This window comes from Lygodium microphyllum, chromosome 19 (genome assembly GCF_053477565.2).
Source record: "Lygodium microphyllum isolate KBCC chromosome 19, Lygodium_microphyllum_v1.1.10, whole genome shotgun sequence".
Classification (NCBI taxonomy): Eukaryota; Viridiplantae; Streptophyta; class Polypodiopsida; order Schizaeales; family Lygodiaceae; genus Lygodium; species Lygodium microphyllum.
The window spans coordinates 3,946,738-3,971,421 of NC_141153.1; the positions used below are offsets into that span (position 1 = coordinate 3,946,738).

Here is a 24,684-nt window from a genome sequence, read left to right on the forward strand (position 1 = left end):
TAGGTATTAATCATTAATACATTATATATATGTGTTATCAATAATTAATTATGAGAGAGAGAGAGAGAGAGAGAGAGAGAGAGAGAGAGAGAGAGAGAGAGAGAGAAGAAAATAAATGATTTAAAATATAGTTTATGGGTTGCCAAATTTATGTAATATTGTAGGTTCAATGTGTGAGAATAATGTGCATGTCATGATTTGTTTAATGTGAATAGAAATAACCATTTATTGATAGGCTTAATGGTGATTAGAATATGTTTGCTTTTGAGAAGCTTTGAGAAATAATTCTCCGGAGTTATTGTTTAGGCTTGATCCTATTAATGTTGATCTTCCACTCCTCATATGTTAGTGTCACATCCCCATATATTGCATTTTCGTGCATTTAGTGTTATATTGGTCTAAGTTACCAAAGCTTTTGATGTTCAGAGTGTATTCTTTATATTAGCTTCCCACGAACCCTTTTGTACATGCAATGTGCTTTCGAACCTTAGTGCGAAACATTAGGAGTACATTGATACGAAGTGTTGGAAGAAAGTAGGTGTAGAGCGCCTAGCTGTACTTATCAATACCATACCTTCATGCGACTACTAAAACAAAGGCAACCGAGCAATTAAGGAAACATTTCAATATTCGGAGGCAGCAAAAAGAAAAAGAAGAATTGTTGTTGAAATCCAATAATGAGTAGAATCTGGGGATAAACCAACATTTCCCTTAGGTGACCTTAGGGAAACCGATTTTGTAATTGGAAGTCGGAATGTTTTCATGGCGGGAACAGACAAAAATATACTCTGGGAGAGGAAAACGGAAATGAAGCAACTCGTGACGGAGATGGAAAGCGGCAGGAGCAGCGATGCTCAGAGAATGGACGAGGAGGAGGAGGATGGCGGCCTGCGTCTGCACGTGCTCGGTCACTTCAAGCCGTTCGGCGCTACCCTGATCAGCTCTCCCCCTCCGACCTCTGGAAAGAAAGAGGGCACTGACGCGATCAAGGACGGAGAGTGCACGTATTTGCTCTTCGACCCGGAGCTAGTTCTCAGAAGCAGGATCTTCGACCGGTCGACCCCATCTCCATCCACTCAGAACCACGACGAGGAAATCTTCGTTCACGGGAATACGTACTGAGCCCGCTCTGCTCTCCGTTAAATTCCTGCAATGTGTTTTTATGCCGCACTGACGTGTTTTCTTTGCAGTGTGATATGGAGTTCTGGGCATCAAGTCAGGAAGAGATTCAGCGCTCCATCAACCGTCATACAGGTAGCGCTCTAAGCAACGTCATGTAGAGTAAAAGAGTAGATGCTACACTGGGGAATTTAGAGAACGTAGTCATCCACTTGGCATGGACTTTAAAGGAGATAGAATCAATGTTTCAAGTCAGGAGTTTCAAGCCAGGCATGGATGATTTTTCGCTATTGACTACTTGTCATATATTGTAAAGCACGAAAATTACTACTTTTATGCAAAACGAAAAGTACACTGTATTTCGCTTTCCACCAATCAGATACCTACAGATTACCTTACATTGGCTAAAGCTGGCTCTTATGATGGTGTTGCCACCAGTATCAGTGTTATTAGGGCACCTTATTACTGGCACCATTACTGTATGATCTTTTGTGTTTAATTGGCTGTGCATATTCTTAATCATACAACATTCTCGTTGTGCTATACTTTAGGTGATTGCTTTGTATTAAGAAGCACTATTCGAGATGCCCAATTTCAATCTTCAACCTAATTGTTGGCTGCTCTTTCAATATTGAGGATGTTGCCTTTTATTGGAGATTCATTCCCTATTTCTCTTGATAGAATGTACCACTACTGTATTGTAAGGTGCAAGCTTAACCCTACTTGTTAATCATCATAACTTTGATGGGCATGTAAGACTCACAATCCTAATGTAGAACTCGACAGAAGATGAGAGAATTTAAGAAATGTGGAAGAGATCCTCAAATCTTAATTCTAGTAGTTAATACAAATTTGTACAAGTATTGGCTTCGAGAGCCCTAGCTGAAACTAGCAATTCAAATCCACCCAATCACCTAATTGTCCTATCAAGAGAGTTCTTCACTTAGTCTCGATTATTTTCGATTAACCTTTGTTTTGATCAAGCCATAAGTTCTGTGGCTCTCCTCAATCTAACATAGACTCGCTCTTTGTTGCTCCTCACAACTTGACATGAATACAAGAAAATGGGGCATTGCCTAGTGGATCTTCTGGTCATAATGCCATGTCCCAGCCTTACTTTGAACAAGGCTACTGTGTCCCAATGCCTTCATCTACACCGGCACCTTATGGAAACATTCATGTTCCAGTGTCTCCGCATCAATCGGCACTCATTGGACACTCAGCCTACTTCTGCCTACCTACCTCTTTCCCCTCCTTCTTACTCTTATCAGACACTCTCACCTCCATCATCTTTCCCACCATCATCTTACTCCACCCACCCGACACCTCATGGTTCTAGCTCATCTTGTGCCAAGAATGCATTTAATAACAAGACTCGTTTTAACGGGTCAAACTTTACTACTTGGTAGAATTTGATGAGACACGTCCTTGATTCACAGAACCTATGGGATCTAGTGCAAGGGTTGGAATCCCAACCCGATTTCGCATTTGTTCCGTATGAGGTCGTCTGCTCATGGAAGACTAGAATTGCCTCTGCTATTGTCAAGCTGATGCAGGGCTTATTGCCAAAGTTTCATTCTTAGCTTCAGCATTTTGACTTAGCGTCAGATCGATTGGCACACTTGATTGACCGCTATGCAGCTCGAGATAGGACCCGTCGTATTAATCTTGACCATGAGCTTCAGCTTTTCAAAATCACTGACCGGGATGACTTGAAAGTTAAGTTGGCTGAGTATCGGCGTCTCCTCATTGAATTCTCCATTACGGGGACTCCCAAGTCCTCTGACGATCAGGTCACATTGTTCCTAAATAAACTCTCCAAGAAATATTTCAATTTTGTGGAAGAAATAGTTTCAAAGCCTACCATGTCTACATTCTATGAATTTGAGTGTTAGTTGTTGCGTTACATACGGTTGTTTGATCAGTTTCATATGAATTGCTCTTCAAAGGGAGCTCTTCTTGCTAATTCTCAGAAAGAGCAACAAGAAAAGGGCAAACCAAACCAAACCTCCACTCAAAATGAAAATCAAACTCAAAAGCTAAATCAATTTGGGGATTCTCAAGGAAACTCCCAGTCACAACTTAAACCTGGGTGGCAGAATGTACCTAAAAAGAATAGTTATTGTCAACATTGTCAAAAGGCTGGCCATTTTGACGACGAGTGTCGATCAAAGGCATGAGGCACAGCACCAAAATCTAAGTCTCAGACCCTTGCACCTCAGTCGGGCAACCCCCAACAGGGTGATGGCAAGGGGCAATTTAAAGGTCAGACTCACATTGTCACTGCACAGTCATCTCAGTCGATAATGTTCTCAACACCAAAGGGCTTGTCTGACTGGTCTGCAGAAGCCCATATCGTGTCCATAGAGACATCAAATGCGAGTCTCGTCGACATTTGTGAGTTGTCTTCCGACGAGGTTACTGCAGAGGCTCACTCGTCAACACCAAAGGGCTTGTCTGACTGGTCTGCAGAAGCCCATATCGTGTCCATAGAGACATCAAATGCGAGTCTCGTCGACATTTGTGAGTTGTCTTCCGACGAGGTTACTGCAGAGGCTCACTCGTCACAACTGAGCACTTCAGCTTCAGTTTGTATTGTGGACAGTGGAGCTACAGATTACACGACTCCTATAGAGGACATTTTCTGTACCCGAGCCCTTGCAGCCAGGTGGGTCTGTATAGGAAACAACTCCTCGGTCAAGATTCAGGCTCAAGGTTGCGTTAGTTTTGCCACTGACAAGGGTCCGGATTTGGCTTCGCCGAACAATGTATATCATGTCCCTCAGCTTGGGGTGAACTTGTTATCTGTTCAGCAGCTTTGCTGGTTGGGGTGAGCAATTTTCTTAACAACGACTACAGTTGAGTTCCTCGACTCTCTGACTGGTTCAGTGATTGGTCGCGATGAGACACAACCTAATGGCCTATACCACATGACACACTTTTTGACCGAGCCGACCGCCGAAGGCTCCGTGTTCCAAAGCTTCCAGGCCTTAGCCACATCTTGGGAGCCTACGCACAATAAGCGTCTTTGGCATTTTTGCTTAGGGCATCTTGGTTATGACTCACTTTATGAGTTGTCACGCCGTGAGCTGGTTGAGGGCCTTCCACGCCTGAAGCTAGCTCGAGATGTCTGTAAAGCCTGTCAGCTCGGGAAGCAACATCGTATCCCATTTTCTCAGTAGTCTACACATAGAGCTGAGGAGCCTCTTAGATTGATTCACGTTGATCTTTGTGGGTTGACATCCACTGCTGCTTTGAACGGCGCGCTGTACTTTTTTTTGATAGTGGATGATCATTCTCGATACATGTGGGTGTAATTCCTCAAGCATAAGTCAGATGCTTTCACATATTTTTTTGCTTGGGTGCTACTGGTTCATAACCAGATTGGTCGTCGTGTTGGGTGCATGAGGAGTGATAGCGGTGGTGAGTTTATCTCCCACGAGTTTTCCGAGTTTCTACAGAAGCATGGCATTTCTTGGAGTCGTAGAGCATAGGAACCGCACAGTCATGGAAATGGCACGCTCTATGCTGTTTGCAACAGAGCTTTCTGAGCGCCTTTGGGTCGAGGCTGCTAACACTTCGGTGTACATCCTCAACCGGCGCTCGACTACGGCTCTTCCTCAGAATACCTTGTATGAGGTATTTTTTGGCTCTCTGCCTATTATTTTCCATTTCAGAGTCTTTGGGTGTCGCGTGTACACACACACGCTTGATGACAGCTTGATGACAAGATAGAAAAGCTTACTCCCCGAGCTGATCTTCTTATTTTTGTGGGATATTCCTCTGAAGCGAAAGCCTATCGTTCAGTTGTAGGAAAACTTATTTGATTAATTCACACTAGGTCAGATTTAGCTTACTTAGTTAGCATACTTAGTCAGTATTTCACAGCACCTAGGATGTCACATTGGATTGCATGTTTTCGTGTGTTGCGTTATTTGCGGTATACTTTTTCTTATGGCTTGACATATGGTTTTGGTTTATGTTTGCAGGGGTACACTGATTCTAATTAGGCAAGAGATCCTGACACCTGACGTTCCCCTGGCAGCTATCTCTTTACCTTGGGCATGGCTCCTATTTCTTAGTCTAGCCGCAAGCAAGAGGCGGTGGCGGCTTCCACGACCGAGGTTGGGTACCGGGCTCTCTTTGATGGTACCACCGAGGCCATCTATCTGAGGAGTTTATTGGCGGCGCTTTATTTTCCATGTGACTTTCCCATAGTTGTCTACTGCAACAACCAAAGTGCTACTGTCCTTGTGGGCAATCCGATCATTACACCACGGACACGGCATGTGAAAGTCCACTTCCACTTTTCCAGAGAGCAGGTTGAGCTAGGCACTATTCGCCTAGAGTTTATGCCTTCATCAAATAATTTTGCAGATATCTTGACCAAAGCGGTCAACCGGCCGGTTCTTCAGTACTTGCTATCCAGGATCGGCTTGGGTACATCCTCCCCTACTTTTTCAGCTTGACGGGGAAAGGGTGCTTCCCTCTTGCTTTTCCTTCTAGTTTGAGAGGGGGCGGCTCCTACTCTTGATCGTGATAGTGATGATACTTACAGTTTTTTAGACATTATATTCACTTATTCTTTTGTATTGTATTATTGGTATTTGTAACTTCATCCGCACTATCAGAATGACCTGATTGTAAAAGGGCACTTGGACAAGTGAATACTTTCTTTGGGAGGACACTGTCCCAGTGGCATCGTTGCATAGCATATTGCATGAGCATGATATCTTGCATCTTCCTTTGCATTACCCTATGTATTGGCATTCTGTTCATGTCAACATGCATCTGTGTTTATTTATCACTTTTCGGTCTTTTGAAGTGGTCGACTCTAGGATCCACCATATTTGTAGCATAACACATGGTAGTTATTCTAAAGGCAGTTTTCCTATCCTTGCTTGCTTTGCTTGTCTTGTTAAGCCCATCGTTTTTTTTGCCTCTCACATATTCAACACATGATTGGCACATATACTCACTTTTATCATCCTTAAGCACTTATCCTTGTCAGTGCGAGGGATTGGCTTGCTATTTTTGTGAATAACTTGGGTTTCTCTTTATCTTTTCCTATCTGTCACTTAATCGGCCGTTGCCCCTATATTACTTGTGTATTTTTAAAACACTTAAAAAAAAAAGAGAGAAAACAAAACAAATAAGTCAATTGTTGATTCCATCCGCCTTTGTAGGCATTGGTAGGCCCTTTAACAGCCGACGAGCACCCTTGGTCCGATGCCTTGACCTCTCTGGGGTAATCACTTGGGCTCCCTTGGTAAGATATCCATCGCCTCTGTAGTCTTGGTAGGCCACTGGCCAGCCGACGTGCACCTTTTGTCCGATGCCCTAGCTGCTTTGGGGTGGGACGTCTTGGGGCAAATCAAAATTTAGGCTGGCCTACTTTTCTTGCTCTATTTTGGGCTTGAGAGGGGGTTTTGTGCTAAGAAATGCACTCAGCTACTTAACAGTCCTAAAACATGCTTATTTTAGGCTTATTTTAGCCAAAACCCTAAAACGGGGAGCAGATCGAGAAAGTTAAGTGGGAGAGGATCTAGAATCCTAATTTTCTATAAATTGGCAGCCAGTCCTCCACTCTTTTATAATCTCGTTTTTACAGGTTTCAGGTGTTACTAGCTTGCTGTCCACACCCCGGTCACGGAGAATATCTCAGTCCTTGTTGTCCATCACTGTTCCCTACAGTCTGGCGCGTGTTTCCAGCCCTCCATACGTTGATTGCTGCTGTTTCTGTCTGGCGATTGACTGTTGTTTATCTGCACTGTTGTCGTATAGCCTGCCACGCCAGCAAACTGCTGCGTTTGCAGGCTCCAGCTGCCGCCCTGACAGTTTTCTCTCTCTTGTCTGCAGTCGTTGTAGTCTTTCTCTCTTCTGCAGGCTGTCTTGCCTGCGTTTTCTGTCTTTCTCTCTCCTCACTGTTGTTTGCATCATTAGATCCAGCTTCTCATTGCTGCGTTTGCTGGTGTTCGACATCCGAAGGCTACCTTGCTGTGATTCGGGATCCGTTTGGAGTATGACACTCTCTAGCTCATTACCCAAGTATCGTATTATTAGTAGTCATATCATTTCATTTATTCACTGTGTTCATTGTCTCTGAGTTACTCTAACCCTAACCCTAACTGTATTCTTTTTATTAGTCCGTGCTTTGTCGTACGGCTTTTGTTTATGTTTGTGTGCTAGGATATTTTTCTTTACAAGGAGATGAGTTCAAAACAGCTTTTAGGATTGAAAGGGGGTTATATTACTTCTTGGTTATGTCATTTATGCTTTCCAATGCATCGGCTAGTTTTCAAGCCCTCATGAATAAAATGTTACGATTCTTGTTCAAAACAGTCTTTGTTTTCTTTGATGATATCCTTATCTATAGCAAATCCAAGGATGAGCATTTGAAGCACGTACGAGAGGTCTTTTGACACATTAAGAAGACATACACTCTTTGTCAAGATGACAAAGTGTCCATTCATGAAAGATGAAATGGAATATTTAGGTCATATATTGTGGGAGAGCAAGGCATTAGAGTGGATCCCAACAAGGTGAAATGTGTTAAAGAATGGTCTACTCTTATGAATGCAACTTCTTTGAGAGGTTTCCTTGGATTATCGTCTTTCTATAGGAGATTCATCAAGAATTATGCTCATGTGGTGGCTCCATTGATGGATAGACTTAAAAAAGAGGCTTTCTTTTAGGACTCCATAGTTGATAAAAGTTTCAATGAGTTGAAATCTCTTTTAATTTTAGTACCTATCCTTGTATGCCTGGATTTTCCTAAGGAGTTTATTATATGTGTGGATGCTAGTGGAAAGGGAGTTGGGGTTGTTTTGTGTCAAGATCATGGAGTTATAGCTTATGAAAGCCGAAAGCTTGATGACAAGGAGCATCAATTACATATTTATAAGCAAGCGAAGCGATGTTAACAATATTGCACGCTATTAAAAAGTGGCATCATTATATCTATGGTAGTCATTTCAAGGTCAAAAGCGATCATTATGTGTTGAAATACTTCTTTTCACAACTAAATTTGTCTCCTAAGCAACGAAGATGGTTAGCTACATATGACTTTGAGATATGTTATATGGTTGGAAAAGATAATTTGGTAGTGGATGTCTTATCAAGAATGCGGGCATGTTCCATTTTTACCATTTCAACCGTGCATAAGGATTGGATCCATGACATTCAAGAAGAGTATTTGCTTGATGAGCAAGCATCCAAAATGATGAAGGAATTGTAGCAAGGCAAAGAAGAAGAGTCTTCAAATTGTAAGTGGCACAATGGTATTTTATGGTATTAAGGACAGGTCTTCTCAACTCCTCAATTATCTTTCAAAGACCGCATTTTATGAGAGATGCACTCTTTACCATTAGTGGGACATCATGCTTTGTTCAAAACATTGACAATATTCATAAGAACTTTTATTGGAAGGGTATTTGTCTTACATGTCAACAAAATAAGGATTTCATGCTTCTACTCGGTGGTTTGCTTCAGCCACTACCTATTCCTCATGGAAAGTGGATTGATATTAGCATGGATTTCATAACAGGATTGTCTACAACAAAACACAAGTGGAATAGCATGGATTTCATAACAGGATTGCCTATAGTAAAATACAGTTGAAATATCATTTATGTGGTGGTAGACTGGTTGACTAAATCAACCCATTTCATCCCGACCAAGGCTTAATTTATAGCAAAGGAACTGGCTGATCAGTTTATGGAATGTGTCTTTAAGCTTCATGGAATGGAATGCCAATGAATGGCTTATCATCCACAAACAGATGGGTAAACCGAAAGGGTCAACAAATGGTTAGAGATTTAGTTGCATCATTTTTGCCATAATACACAAAACGCATGGGAGCATTGGCTTCATCTTGCAGAATTTTGTTATAATAATACTCATCACATGAGTATTGGAATGTCTCCTTTTGAAACATTATATGGCTACAAGGTTCAAGTGTCTTCTGCATTGTTTCACGATGATGTGAATCCTAATGCTCATGAAGAGTTTGAGAAGATGGAGGCTCTTCTGAAGCAATGCAAGGATAACATTAGAAAAGCTCAAGAGACAATGAAAGCCTATGCGAATGAGAAAAGAAGATGTGGAGTTTGACAAAGGTGAATGGTTTTTCTTGAAGGTTCCAAAATCCCGTTATACTTCTTAAGGGAGGACATGATAAACTTGCTCATAGGTATTATGGTCCATATCAAATAATTGAGTGAGTTGGGGATCTTGCCTATCAACTTGATTTACCTTCAACTACACGTATCCACAATGTTTTTCATATATCTTAGCTTAAGAAGTATATTAGCCTTGAAATCCAAGTTCTTGAAGAACTCCCTTTGATGAAGACGGTTTGATCATTTATGAGCCTGAAAAAATTGTTGATAAGCAAGAGAAGGTTCTAAGGAACCAATTTCTTGTGAGTATCTTATAAAGTGGAAGAGTTTGCCCATGGAAGAGTCTTCTTGGCAGCATATTTCGTATTTGGAACAATTTCCATGGCTTCTTTAAGAGGATAATTCACTCATTGAGTAGTAACCAGCTTGCTGTAATAAATTTATGTGTTGAAATTAATTGCTATATCTTCATCAAAACTTGATTTTGATGGCATGACTAGATACTACATATTGTCCTCTACATTCTATAGCTTGCACATGGAAATTGAACACTTCTACTTTGCCACATGTCCAATAAACACTGGGGCAGATGGAGCAGATGATGCAGCAGCAGGGGGTGTAGTCCCACTGGATTGACTAGTCAGAGTGGAGAGAGTCACAATAGTTTGTTGTGGTTTTCTATATGGAAGATCTTGGGCCTTGGTACGATACTCCTCGTCCACATAGCCCGATCTCTGACAATGTGTGCAAAACCTATTTTTCTTAGGAATTTGTTGACAAAGGGGTCGTGTTTCTTTGGTTCTGTCAAAGGAAGTGGTGTCACCCTTGGTTTGGCTTGTCTTCGTATATTGTCAAAGGAAGTGGTGTCACCCTCTGGTTCCGTCAAAGGAAGTGTTGTCACCCTTGGTTTGGCTTGCCTTTGCATCTTGTTTGTTCTTACCACTGTTGGTTTTTCCTCTCGAATAAGAGGCAACCAACCCTCGCCCCTCTGAATGGATGTGTGTGGAGGATTTCTTGTGGACTTGATCATGCAGCCTTGCATAATGCAAAAATTGACACTCAAACTTATAGATGGTTGACAATCTAGGTAGTGAGATAATGTGTTGGATAAAATGGAAGTATTTGTCGGTGGGCAACTTGTTCAAGAACAACGTGACCTGATTGTCATTTGACTTCGGAGAGCTAGTAGTGGCAAACTCGGCTAGTAAACATCGATACTTGGCCAACTTGACTTTCAAATCATCCCCTTTCTTAAAGGAAAACTCTTGAAGCTCAAAATCGAGATTGATACGTCAAGTGCGATCTCGTACTGCATAGCGGTCAATGAGATGACTCCAACACTTAGATGCGAGGAAAAAATGCTGTAACTGAGAGTGGAATTCAAGAAGCAACCCTTACATTAACTCAACATTGGTTGTGGCATTGTGGGATCTCCATTGATGGATGTAATTAGGGTGAGCTAATCGAGGGTTCGACGTACTAGTGATGAGGTTTCAAAGTCCTTGAGATTCAAGCACTTGTTGCATGAAGTTTGACCAAGTGGTGAAATTCAACCTATTAAAACAAGTTTTATCCATGAAGGCATGCCATGGTTTATGTTGAGTTTATGCTTTACTAGGGTTGTGAAGTTGTGAAGTTAGAACAATTGAAAAACATGAGTTATGGACCCATCCAATGGGTTTCTAGCAACAATTTTGGATTGTTTCTTAGTATTGTTTAATGTTTATGCTGTCTACAAATTTTCAGCAACCTTTTGGGCATATGGTATGGTTAGACGATAGTAGCTAATGTTATGATTGTGATGCCTTATGGAAATTCCAGTATAGTATGCTTTTTCCTTGGTACAATGTAGTGCAATCGAGGATGATTGCAAGGATTTCAAGGGGGAGGTTTGTCATGGGGACGTGAAATTTTGAGATGCTTTAATCTTGCGAATAACATTTGATTAAGCTATTAATCAAATGTGCAAGCTTGTTTAGCACGTGTGTTGCACATGATAGTTATTTGATGGTAGCAAGCCAAGGACTTGAGGATGCAGTTGGTGTCAAAGGCAAAAGTTGTGATAAGTTATGCCAATTGCATTTTGGTGGTCAGTTGGTGTTAGTTTTGATCTTAGAATAGTTGTTTGACCAATTAATGTTAGTGGTGACACTATGAACTAGCATTAATTAATTAACTAAAGCAAGTCTAAGGGTTAATAGAGGTTGTGGACCACTCTAGGTTGCAAATGGCCTAGCCAATTTAATTATGGATGGGTACATTTAACTGTGGGCAAGGTCAGAATGGATGAAATTAATTTTTAGGATTTTGAAAATTAATTTAATGGTAGGATAATGCTGAAAAACGGCTTTAGAAGGTTGCCACTTGGCCAAAATGCACTTGCAAATTGAGAAAACGTTTTTTGGGCTTGATCTTGGCCATTTAGTTAGTTTGGAGCAAGGGAGAGAGAGAGAAGAGGCCACTGGTTCTATTTGTTGTAGAGAATATAGCATTGGAGATTGGGACAGTAATCCATTGTAAATTTGGGGCAATATTTGGCCAGTTGGGATTCAATTAGAGCAAGTCTCGAATGAAAATCAAGGGGCAAATTGCCCAATTTGTTTGCTGATTGTTGGACTTGCAAGGGGCTTTTGGATTAGCCAAGGAGATTTTGGAATCTCGACTTGTAATCAATCCATTGGCAATTGAGGTTAAAGAAATACCGAAAGGGACATCACTTTGGGGCTAACGGGGTGTCCAATGTCAAATATTACTAAGGTAAATTGTGCATTTCAATTTATGTTTATTTGCTGATTGTTGTAATTAAGTGCTTGATCAAGGAATTACCATCCTCTCCAAGAAAGAAAGCTAGTTTCATAGCTTGCCTACTACTCAGCCCCATCTTGTTTTGTAGGTTGTTGGCACGTGTTCTTTGTTGTCCATATCCCTCTCGCGCGGATATCTCAGTTTGAGGTTCCTATCCTACACCTGGTGCTTGCTTCCTAACATCCTCTTGCCGCTGGCGATTGCTGATTAACCTATTTCCAATGCTATGTTTTGCTGCTGTCCAGCTTTTGCAGCGTTTTCACACTGTTCAGCACTCTTCCTTGGTTGTGATTGCATTTCTTGGAGCAGAATCAGCCTGTGTTTTCACTCAGCAGATGCCTTACTGCTGACATCAGCGTGACACGTGTTTGCTGATAGGACATGGATTTTTTATGCTTTGTCTAGCATTTGATTAAAGAGTTAATCAAACCTGAGGCTTGTGTGTCTAGCTCCCTCAATGAATCTCACCCATTAGTGCTATATATGTGTGAGCGCGGTGCTGTATATGTGTGAGGTCGCTTCCACAAAATTGTGGCGTGGTAATTTTGATATGTGTGACTATGTGTATATGCCCATATTGCATTGTAAATGACCAATCAAGTAGTCCATTGTGCTTCTCCCTTTCTTGTTATTCTAGCATGTGAAACCATTAGATCTTGGCCGCTGTGGCAGCCCATTAAGGATGGCCAAATCATGTGCACTTCTCAATGCCAATAGGTGTATTCCATATTCTGTTCTCTCTCTATCTTAGGCTTATTTTACTAATCCCACTTCATCTAATGCAATATCTCGGAACATCTCATTGCTAGTGTCAAAGAAAAGATTGGTTGCTTTCTGTGTTTGCATTAAAGTCTCTTGCTAGTAAAACATCCCTAATGCTCATAAATCTCATTATGTTCTCCTATAGTGGTGTTACGGGGATGTCTCTTTAGAGGCAAACTTAGGGTATGTAGGGGGAAAGTAGCATATGGCAATATATATGTCGTGAGTCCTATTTGTACGTAACTTGATCCACATGTGTCTTGTCTCTGCATCTCTATGTATCACTTGGACTGTATCTCAGAGCTTTCCTCTAAATAGAATTGCCACAACTCTTGATCTTTCTGTCTCTCTAGGCTTCCTAGGCTGAGGGCGATCTATACTTTCCCATCTATATCCATATACATTAGGTAGATGGTTGTCTTTATACTGGTGTATCTCAGTATACATAGCAATGTCCATCCCTTTGAAAGCATCCTCAAAATAACTTGTATCTATCTTAAGGAAGCCATTGCAATTCCATAGTATGAACTTCATGGTCTCATAGGCCATGCATTGTCATGCTATCCTTTTCTTTGTGATTATGACTCTTTCATCTTTGTAGACAGCCCATTTATCTGCTTTTCGTGCCTCTAGAGCGTGGCATGTTTTCCCTCCTGTGGGCTATTTGGGATGGGGTAAGGACTTCATCTAGGTAGATCTTTTCTCCTTTGAGAACGATCCTCTTGGAGAGGAAGGCTCTCTTTTTTTCCAAGTCTCCAAACTTCAGAATGAGGACTTTTGTTTTTGTGTCGTCTTTCCCAACTCGCCAAGCCCCAATGATGGTTACATTTGTAGCCCCAATTTCGGTAGCAAGAGTTGTAGCATCTTTAATCAGGGAGTTTTTCTAATCTAGTCCAACCACTCTTACGTGAAGTGTGTGTGCTCGTCTTTTTATCTCTTTTTCCAAGGTGGCATTCATAACTTCCACTTTGTTGCCATGCATTTTTTTGTTCTTTTTTGCTACATCTATCCATTCTGCTCTTTCTTTGATAGCATTCTCAACATTCTCCATTTTCTTTTGGGTGCCTTCCATCACACTTGCATAGGTGTGCATATCATTTTTAAAAACATCCATTTTTGTTTTGCAACTCCAGTGTGATTTGTGGTTTCTTTTGTGCATCCAATTTGTTTTTGCACTCCTCTAGTTTTTCTTTTAGGTTAGAGATCTTTGAGTCTTTCCCTGCCATATGTGCATCTAGTGTTTGTTGTATCTCTTTTTTTAGTTCGTCCATCATTTTAGCTTGAACATGCTATTAAATATCACTATCCATTTCCTTTCTCATGATTCACATTTCAGCACGGAGCATGGTCAACATCTCCTCATATATTGTTTCATTGATTTTGTGGGATGTCTTTCCATATGTACTTGACCGCGGAGAGAGAGAGAGAGAGAGAGAGAGAGAGAGAGAGACCAGCCTTCCTCCTCAGATAGGGTGGTAGATCCTTGATTAAAACTTAATTACAGCAGCAAACAATAAATGCAAATCTGAAAATACAAATTTATCTATTGATCTTGGATAATGCACACACGATTGGTCCCAAATTGTTGCCCCTTTTGGTATTTCTTTAGCTTTATTAAAGAAAAAGTTGACTTACAATGGGATTCTCCCAATCCCTTTCGGTACTTCAACTCCCCTTGCTGTTCAAAGTGACCAACAAGTTCAAGTTTTCAATCTATTTTGCCCCTTGATTCGGGCACTCAATTGGCCTTCACCCACTTCATAAACGATGGAAATACCCCAAATTCAATGGCTGGCTAGTCCTCCACTTGAATTCAGCTGAAATTCACCTTCAACCTTGTTGAATCCAAGTCTTGGAGCTTCCAATTTTTGGCATGCTTTCCAAGGTTGTTGCTAAACCCTAGTTTTTGTTGTAAATTAGGGTTTACAGCAGAGAAATTTGCAATTTCTCAGCCTCAAAGGGTTCAAATGTTGAGATCTTCAGAGCAAGGCTGTGAAATGGTTGGAAGATGAGAGGGAAAGCTGTAGAGAGAGAAAATTCAGAGTTTTATCGTGAAGAATGACTGAAAAACAGTCAAATGCAGCTGCTGCCCTGTCACAACAACATGTAGATGCAAAGAATTGAAGAAAATCAGCCATTTACTGCTGCTGCCTTGCCTCAACACCCTGTAGATGCTGCCTCCTGCTGTTGATTGGTCTTCTTTTGCCCTTGGCTGCCTCAGAATGTCCTACAATGGCTGCAAATCAGACCAGCAGCCTCCCCTTCCTCTCTTTTGCAGACTGAATTTATAGAAATGTCTCTCCAGCCTCTAAAGACGTTGTTCAGTCTTGCATGGGCATTTTTCACAAGTGGCAGCCTTTCCAAATGGTTTTTCTAGCATTTTTTGTAATTAAATATTAATTTTTATCCCTAAAATACTGAAAATTAATCTAATAATTATTTTGGTGCCTTGAAAAATAATTTGACTGGCTAATAATTAAATTCACTAGGCAACTTCCATTCCCGAGTGTCTTTGCTTCATCTTTGACCATCAGATTGGTGTTAGGTATCATTAAATGCCACTTCTCTAGTGTCACCAACAACTGACATTTAGGGCCAAATGGATGACCTAGGCTAACAACTGGCACCAGATACCACCAAGTACCTATGTGGCATAACTTATAGCAACTTTTGTCTTTGACATCCCGTGATTTCTTTGGGTCTCGGACTCGTAAATTTAATTTAACCTCAGTTGCATCTCACATGTGCATCATTTACTTAATCATGTGATTAAAAATTAATCCACATGTTAGTGAGGTTTCAAAAATACATGTTAGAGAGAGAGAGAGAGAGAGAGAGAGAGAGAGAGAGAGAGAGAGAGAGAGAGAGATTTACGAGAGAGAGAGAGAGAGAGAGAGAGAGAGATTTACGAGAGAGAGAGAGAGAGAGAGAGAGAGAGAGAGAGAGAGAGAGAGAGAGATTAATGTCTACAAAAGGCCAAATCGGTCTATGAGACTGAAATGTTATATTTGAAAAGTTCGAAAAATTTTCCAAGTCTGAAAATATCTGTAATCTAATCTTATGACTAAACAATGGAAAATAAACAACAACTAATATATAGTTGATGAGTATAAAATGATGTCTAAACCAGATACAAAGTGGAATTGCTCAAGAGGCACTCTCATCCTAGGATATTTGCCATGGATATATCTAAGACAGAGAAGTTGAAGTGGCAGGGTATGGTCCCTCAATGACAGTGTAGTATCCTCTATATATGCAAATGATGCTTCCTGTGGGGGTGTAGATCAATTGGGCATGGACAACGAGCTCTCCATCTCTTTGTGGCTGTGTCTAGGGTGTTCCCTTGTGGAGGGGTTGTCGGTGGGTTCGATGAGGGCTCTGTAGTGGAGGGAGTACTCCATACTGTGTAGAACTCTGTGAGTGCACATTGGTGTGCAGCTCCTTGTCTTTGCTCTCGGGTTTGTGAGAGGTGCTCTTTGTGATGGCGTAGTTCTAGTAAGAAGAGAATGAAACATCTCTAATCTAGGAAATCCATGACCATAGATAGTGGCCCGAATCCCTCTCTAAACAGGCATATGAAGTGCCCTCTGATCTCATAATACACTGGACATCTACATAAGCAATGCTTCTCTGTCTTTGGCTCAATTTGACAAAGCTGGAAAATCTTCTCCTCGAGGGGGAAAGAAGTTTGTGCTATATCTACTTGTCTCGATTTGTAGTTGGTGTGAGGATGTACGGAGCTGTCCAATGGCACATTATGTGAGATAGGTATGCATCCATGTAGCTTGGGCGAATAACAAAGCCATCACGGGATATGCGTAGAAGATGCTTTTGGTAGAAGGCTAGTTTCGTCCCCACATCCTTAGTAGATGTCACCCATGTCTTGGCTATGTGTATTTAAATGATGTCCATTCTTATGATGTGGTTTAGCTTCTCTTGATTGAGCTCCAAGTGAGGGCAATCCAAGCTGTATTGTAGTGGTGGAAGGTGATCTATGTGTAATCCATGTAGTTGTAACCATGCCTTTGTCCGAGCATACTAGCACTTAGTATCCCCTTGTAATGTCTAGTTGTAGATAACTCTAGTGCGAGCCGGGAGTATCTCTGCTGTCTCAGCAAGGTCTAGAGCCTATGCAGGAGGTGTGCTGTTTGGAAGAGGGCCTTTGCCACTACGGGTGGTACTCCCATCTCTGCTTTGATAATCTCATGTGGTATAGAGGACCTATCATGAATCATCTGTGAAATCATCAGTACTAGGGGTTTCTCCATTTGGTCTCGCCCCTCATATATCCTCTCCCCCTTCGGTAGTGGTTGATCCTGTGTGGTCCTCGTGGTAGAGGCTCGATCTCCATATGGGAGCCCCATACAAAAGTGCTGGTGTGACCAAAGTGTCAAAGAGCCATAGAGCCTCGTTCAAGGCCTTTGAAATTGTATGCGTGCGCATTGGCTCTCCATTAATCCTAGAGCCGTATAGCCTCGTTCAGCCTATCCCCTGTGTTGCCCTCCTCAAAGTGAATTTGGGCCTTGAAAATGTAATCCCCAAGTAAACATATATTTGGACCACCTCTATTGTGTCCTCTCCATATGTGAAATGGGGTAGGGATCATCAAATCCACCAGGCGGAAGTGTTAAATACCATAACCTTGGTTTTTCCAAGGTTCACTGTGAGATCTTTGTCATGACAAAAGGGTTGTAGTGCATCTAAGTGGCATTGCAATCCTTCAATGTGCTAGAGATGAGGACTATGTCATCTTTAGACAATAATATGGGTATCAATGCTTTGCTAGGTCAACTCCCCTCACCTCCAAGTCTATCAATGTAATCTAATATCTCATCAATATAAAGACCAAATAGGGTAGGTAAGAGTGGACGTCCTTGTTTCACACCAATGGTGCTTGTGATCTCCTTTAACAACCCTTTTGGTGCTCGTACTCTCTTTGTGATAGACTAGTACTTGTCTTGTCATAGACTCATATAGTGCTAGTACCCCCCATCTCATCTCCATCGAGACCTCCAGCTCTTATAGTGTCTGGTTGAGCTTAGCACGTGGTATTGTGTCAAAGGCCTTACAAAAATCCACAAAGCAACAGTATGTCCGCCTTCCTTGTGCCTTACTCTCTTTGATGATGGCTCGGAGTGTGAGGATATGATCAAGAGTGGAGTATTCCCTTCTAAACCTTGCTTATCCACATGCCCAATGTTAGTGCTTCTCTACCCATTTACTCAGCTCATGCTCTAGTATTGATCCATAAATCTTAGCTAGCACGTGGCCAACCATGACTATTCTATAGTTCGTAGGAACCATGGGGTCTCCGGCTTTCAGGCTTAGTACTAAAGTAATAGTTGACCAACTAGCAAGGAAGCCTTCACATAGGGTGGTGTTGAATAGGTGGGCTAGAAGGGATGCAAGGATATCTCTAGCATGTGATAGGTGCTCTGCTACTAGTACATCATGGTCTTGGGCTCGGCTATTTTTGAGTTGTCAATGGCATTGTGAACCCTTGCTGTGCCAAGGAAGGTGGATGACGTGGGTTTGTCCTCTAGTGGTTGGTGTAGGCGGGGTTGTTCGGGTACTTGGTATAGTGAGGTAGCATTTGCATGTCAAGTAATGGGTGTATTGGCTTGGAGCTCCTAGAATGTCTTCGATGCCCTCTTGCTATCCTATCGTAAGAATACTTGGTAGAACTCCTGCTTCAATCTGGATAGATATGCACTCTTTTTTTGTTGCACTAGGCAACAAAAGATCAAGTGTGTCTGATTGTTTGTGCAGACTCCTCATGCTTTGCCTTTGTGGAGATGAAGACGGGTTTTCTTGCACTCCTTGTCGTGCTAGCTATTCAGTGGGACATTCTTGCTGGGTGGGGTGGAGCGGGGGCTTGTGTGGGGAAAATACATGGTAGTTGAGGTGTGAAGTGCTTTGGCAAGTTGTGATGTAAACTCCTCCAATGGTATTTGGGAGTCCATATGATGCTAAGAGGCATATTTCACGGTGGATTCCGTGAGGTTTTGTGGTGGATTTTGTAAAATTATATTTATTTGCCGAGGCTCGTATACAAGGTGGATTCCTTGTGTGAAAAGTTGACGGGGATGCCTGTCTTTTTCGGGCGTCACGTTAATTTAATGTGCGAGTGGGTGATTCCATAGCGGGTGATTCCGTAAAATACATATTTAAATTAATGGACGTTTATGAGTTTAGAGTTCGCACTCGTATTAAATTAAGATTAGGACAGAGTTTCAACCTATTTATCTATTTTGTTGCTGAAGACTGCTAGGTATTCACTTTTGTCGGTTTAATTTTATTATTTTATAACAATTGTGAATGCTTTAGTTAATGTGTAGAGTAGGCGGCGGTGGTGCTAGGAAGCACTGGCCGATAGCGTGTATTCAAGTTATTTAGAAGAAATTATCATTTTTGATGGGCGCGCGTCTTAGGCGTGGCGCTAATATTTATTTTGGCGCGTTTATTTATTGAAGCGCTCGACATATATTTATTATTTTATATGCACATGGGCGCACGTTTTAAATATTTATTATTGGACATTGTATTCGGGTACTGTCCGACTTTTGGGTTGCCCAATTGCTTCATTCTTTATTTCGACAAAAGCAAACACAAAGCTAAAGCATGCTAATTGTAAAATTGGGCTATTTTTGAGCTTGGAGATGAATAAAATATTAAATACATGCTTTGTGGAGCGCTCACACAAGGCATGTGGGGAGATTGTATCCAATTGGTCTTTTTGCCTCATGTCTTGCAAGTCTATTCTCTTGAATTTTGAGCTTAAAGTAGAGTTCTTTGTTCTTGGGGACCTTCCGGCGCTCACTACGTACACATACGGCATTCGATTTGCGTACCACCATCTCTTGCAAGCTCCAATAGAGATGATTTGAGTAGGCACTTGCTGTCAATCTGGTGAAGTAGTATCTAGTGAGTCTTGGGTGGTTGTTCAGTGGAGGGATCACATCATGGTTGTTTAGTGGAGAGATCACATCATGTTTGCAAGTGATGGTAAAGTGTAGGTATGCATGGTTAATTGCCATTGCTAGTGGATGAGGGGCCTTCTCTAGAAGGAAGGCTCATCATGCCTCCAAATCAGTAAATTTGAGAATAAGGGGCTAACCCTTTACTGGATCTTTCCCTATGTGCCATGTTTTCTTCACAATGTAGGGCTCCTCCACTCCCATTTTCCCTCATATGCTCTTGGCATTTGAGAGAGAGAGAGAGAGAGAGAGAGAGAGAGAGAGAGAGAAGTTTATGAAAAAAAGAAAGAGAGAGAGAGAAGAAATATAGTAAGGGAAAGAGTGGAAAGAGAGTGAGAGATTAAAGAAAGAGGGTTATTCTCGGGATTCAAAGTACCATACCTTTCACCTCGTTCTCCTTCTTGCAAGTTCCTTTACCATACCTTGTTCTACTTGCCTAGTCTAAGTCCAAACTCAACTCTTATATCCACACTCTCCATCCAAAAACCTAGTCTCATCAGCTGAGAGTTTTGTCATCTCAGCCCAATTTTATACTTCTTTCAAGCTTATCCATTCTAGCTAAAATGCTGCATACTTTCTTATCTTGTGGCCACCATTTACTCTTCATAAGCCAAACTTCTCCCTACTTAACCGTGGACTGCATAAGAACACCATATTTCAGCTCTTTTGTAAAAAGCTTTGAGTTTTATTTTATACTTGTATATAGTAGCCATGACCTAGAGATTTTTTGTGACAGTTTAGAGAAAACCTCCTCCACCACTCCATCTCTATATATTGATATTGTATGAAGATCTTTTGCCCTCCCCTCTTTTCAGCTATAAAAAGAGAGGGAAGGCAACCAGTGTATCAAGTGATCATTTAATGCTAATAGAAGTGTACTCTTGTGAATTTGCATACTTTTGTCTCTCACCATTCAGCGTCACTAGCTTTCTTTTCTCATTCCTCTCTTCAGACTTCTCTCCTCTCTCCCCCTCACCCTAGGCTTCACTTTTGTCTCCTCCTTCCCCACCTCTAGACTTCTCCACCACCATACTTCTTTGCCTCTAGACTTCCTGTTCCCTCGACTTGTCTGTCTCTGCCTCCAACCTTCTCTTGTATGGCAAACTTCTCCTCTTCCTTAGACTTCTTTTTCTTTGTTTCCAAACTTCTTGGACTTCTCTTCCTTGGAGTTCCCTCTCTCTGTCTGCAAACTTCTTTGTCTTTGTCTCTAGACTCCTTTGTCTTTGTCTTGAGACTCTTTTGTGTCTCCATCTTGAAACTTCTCTGTCTCCATACTTCTGTCTCTGCTTCCAAACTTCTCGGACTTATCCTCTCTTTCCCAAATTTCTTTGTCTTTGTCTCTAGACTTCTTTGTCTCTGTCTCTAGACTCTTTGTCTCTGTCTCCAGGCTTCTTTGTCTTTGTCTCCAAACTCCTATGTCTCTAGACTTCTGTCTCTGTCTCCAAACTTCTCCTTTGCCTCTAGACTTCTCCTCTTCTCTAGTCATCTTTGACTTTGGACTTCTTGCCCTCAAACTTATGTCTAACTTCTCTGCAACATTGTTCCTCTTCCTTCTAGACTCCTTGATCCCCACTACTCGTGGAAATGCCCTTCTCGTTGGCTTTAGCATTTGTATCCTCCACATCAATTGAAATGGTGGTATGCCTTGTCCAAAAACTTGGGAACAATCTCATCATTGGTAAAGGGAAAGGGTTATATCAATAAGAATGGGTGACTATTGTGAAAAGCTTGATTTGCAAGAGCGATATGAATTTAAATCTTAATGCCTCAGAATCCTCCCTCTTGGGATTCCATGGTGTCCATTAAACATTTAGACCGCTTCATTGGAGGCCATGATAAAGCATTCAGTCTTGAGTGGACGACAAAACTCCATCTTCCACGCATCTCTCATCTTGGGGGACCATTCACCGAAGCCCAGGTTTTCTTCTTTTCATATTCTTTCTTCACAAGATGCTTCTTTGTTGGGGTACTTAGTTGATAAGATTGACCACTTCTTAGTGGGGGATGGACATTCCATTGAGGGTACAATCAAAGGTTCAAAATCCTCATCTGAGTTGTTTTGCAAGAATCAATTGTAAGTCACCTTGGAAATTCAAATCCACACCAACATTGACAAAGAGAAAACTCTATGATTAGAAGTGTTTCACAAAGGTACACAAGACTTTCAATTTCATTTGAGCATGAGTTTTATGCTTGCAATCTCAAAATTTTGCCCTTTCTTCTCAATTTATTTAATCAATTATGTTCATTGGACTTAAGTCTTAGAGCCTTCTTTTAGACCCACAATAGGATATTAGTTTTAGCATATATAATTTACGATCCACAAGGCTTTAGGACTTTAGAAATGTGTAGCACCTTACATTGTGGTGCTTCATTGTTGGGAATGTTGCCATGCACCATGCACCTTTCACTTATCGGCAAATGAGTCCCATTCTGTTCTCTGATCCAGTCATGTGGGGCATCTTCCTTTAATACATTGTATCATTCTCCTTGGTTGATCAAGCGGAAAGAATCCCCTCGTGTGTTGATGATCTATCCATCTCATTGAAGGGACTAGGGAATGGTGAGGAATCACCTAGGCACTACCTTCGCATTGTTTTGTCCTCCCTTAATGAAAAAAAACATGGACACCTCTCTTGTGTTGATGGTTGGTTCTTTCATTGAAAGAAAAAGGGAGTGGTAAGACACCGCCTAAACAAAGATCAATGTGGCATCACTTGCCTAAAAAGAATAGGACCTAGGTATTGCATGTTTTGCCAAAAGTCTTACCATGTCAATGATAATTGTTGTTCAAAAGCCAAGGGGATTAGACTAATACCAAAGATCAATCCTTGAAGTGCTAAGGGTATTCTACCCACATCAACACTCAATCCAATTGCTAAACTAAGCTTAGCCCCATTTGGTGGTGGTAGTGCCACTCCACGACAATTGAGAGGGGGCTCTCCCGAAGGTGGTCGTAGAGTTTCCCAATCTGTTAGTATTCATGTTTATCGATGGCTTGCCATTGATGCAATGAATTGTAGGTCTCTCCTTAGTCAATGCCTTATACTTATTTGATTAGTTCGGTCATTATTTTGCTTTAACCAAATTCTTGGGATTCCTAGCTCTTCCTAAGGATCCTTATGCTAGTCAGGCGACAATTTTCTAGGGTAAGTTCGACTTATCTTTACTTTGGCTAATCCGGCTAGATCTTTAGGCTACTTGAAATCAAGCCCATATGTTGCATAGGCAACATAGGCTGCTTATACTTAGGTCTCTTTAGGCTACCATAGGATAAGCCTTAGTTTAGCATTTTTGTCTCTTATTGCATATTTCTTCACTCACTTTACATCTGCTTGACCCACAGTTAGATTCATCTAGCTTTAGCTTAGTACACATCTTAACATGGAACACATAACATGCATGTCTTTATTTCTCTTACAGTACTTTATGCTAGGTTTTGTATTTTTGAACTGAGGACTAACATTGCAACCATCTACCAGTCTTGACTAGGTTGAGGGCATGGTTTTTTGGTCCTTGCCTTCTTGACTGCTTTCTTGCCTCATTGGTTTTTCAGGTCAGGTGTCTTTTTCATTTGGCATTAGTTACATGTCACATGGATGACTACCTTGGTGCTTTTGCCTTCGCATCCTTGACTGGCATAGGAGCCATTCTTAGGGTTGAGTTTTTGGCACATGTATGACATTTAGTTAACAGAACAAGTATCTTTCAGGATTGAGTATGTGCATCTATAAACTGCCTGGGTGGTTGATTCTCCTTCTAGCTCTACCAATTGAGAAGTATTAGGTCCTTCATCATTCACTAGGTTCATTTTCATGGTGGATTGCTACCGTGGTGGTTGTAGTGCCTTTGCATTCTTGATTGGCATTTGGAGCCATCTCCCAAGGTGGAGTTTTGGGCATGCCTATGACATTTGGTTAGCCCAGGAGCTCTCTCTTAGATCAAAGTATGGGCACGCCTAGACTACTCTGACATTTGATTCTTCTTTTGGCCCTACCAATTGAGGGGGTGCGATGTCTTCTTTCATTCATCAAGTCACTTTAGGATCCATCTTCATGTGGTCCTTGGCACAATGAGCCCAGATCAGCTCCTCCTTTGCCTTTTGTATTGACATTCATTGTTTGAGAGGGGTTGCTTGTTCCACATGGTGTTTCAGGTTTCAGCTTGTCTTCTTGTCTTCATGAACATCCCTTCCTTGTGGTAACTTCCCTTTGCATTGCATTTCATTTCATCATTCACTTTTATCATTTTTTTTTCTTATAAAAGGGTCCTTGGGCAAGTGAGCAATTCCCCTTTAAGGGCATTATCCAAGTGGCACCTTGTTGCACAGGCATGTCTCTTTATGGATTAGTCCTTCGCATTTGCATTGTCTGTACCTATTACACCCTTGGAAAAGATGAAAATCTACAAGGGTAGGCTCTCTTCAAGGTGATTAAATTTTGGCTGACAGCTGTGTCACGATATCATCTACTGCATCAATTGGCCACAACTGCTGCTCTTCATCACCCTTAGCTCCAATCTATTGCATCGAAATCATTCTTGGTGGTTTTACGGCATTCGGATCCGTTCTTGGAGGACAATGCTCTTCAATACTCTCCCTCAATCTGCTCCCACGAGAGACACTGATTGTTGGTGGGCAGTGTCCGCTCTTTGAGCTCCGTTTGTATCATATTCCTTCCATCCATTCATTCACTCATTTAGTGCTTATCCTTCATTGAGTGGTTTGTCTATGCAAACCCTAGCATATCCTCATATGATGTGTGCTGATTGATGAGGAGGCTAGTATGAAGGCAAGTGCAGTGATGGTGAGGAAAGTTTGAATGTGGGGTTGTGAGTTGCCAGCTCATGATTTCCCTTTTTATAAAACTTTTTGGTGGGCAATCTCTGCTCATTGAACTCCA

At 41.5% G+C, this 24,684-nt stretch overlaps 1 protein-coding gene across 2 annotated transcripts in view; it reads left to right on the forward strand.

The window, feature by feature from the left end:
- Nucleotides 1-694: 694 nt before the first annotated feature.
- EMB2771 (E3 ubiquitin ligase) overlaps nucleotides 695-24,684 on the forward strand; it is a 185,362-nt gene continuing 161,372 nt past the window's right edge. The window contains exons 1-2 of one of the 2 annotated variants that reach the window (XM_087700997.1): nucleotides 695-1,115; nucleotides 1,191-1,254. In XM_087700997.1, the coding sequence (XP_087557123.1) occupies nucleotides 763-1,115; nucleotides 1,191-1,254 (417 nt within the window). In that variant the 5' untranslated portion in view covers nucleotides 695-762. The remainder of the gene's footprint in view (nucleotides 1,116-1,190; nucleotides 1,255-24,684) is intronic. The other variant, XM_087700995.1, reaches the window with a different exon arrangement.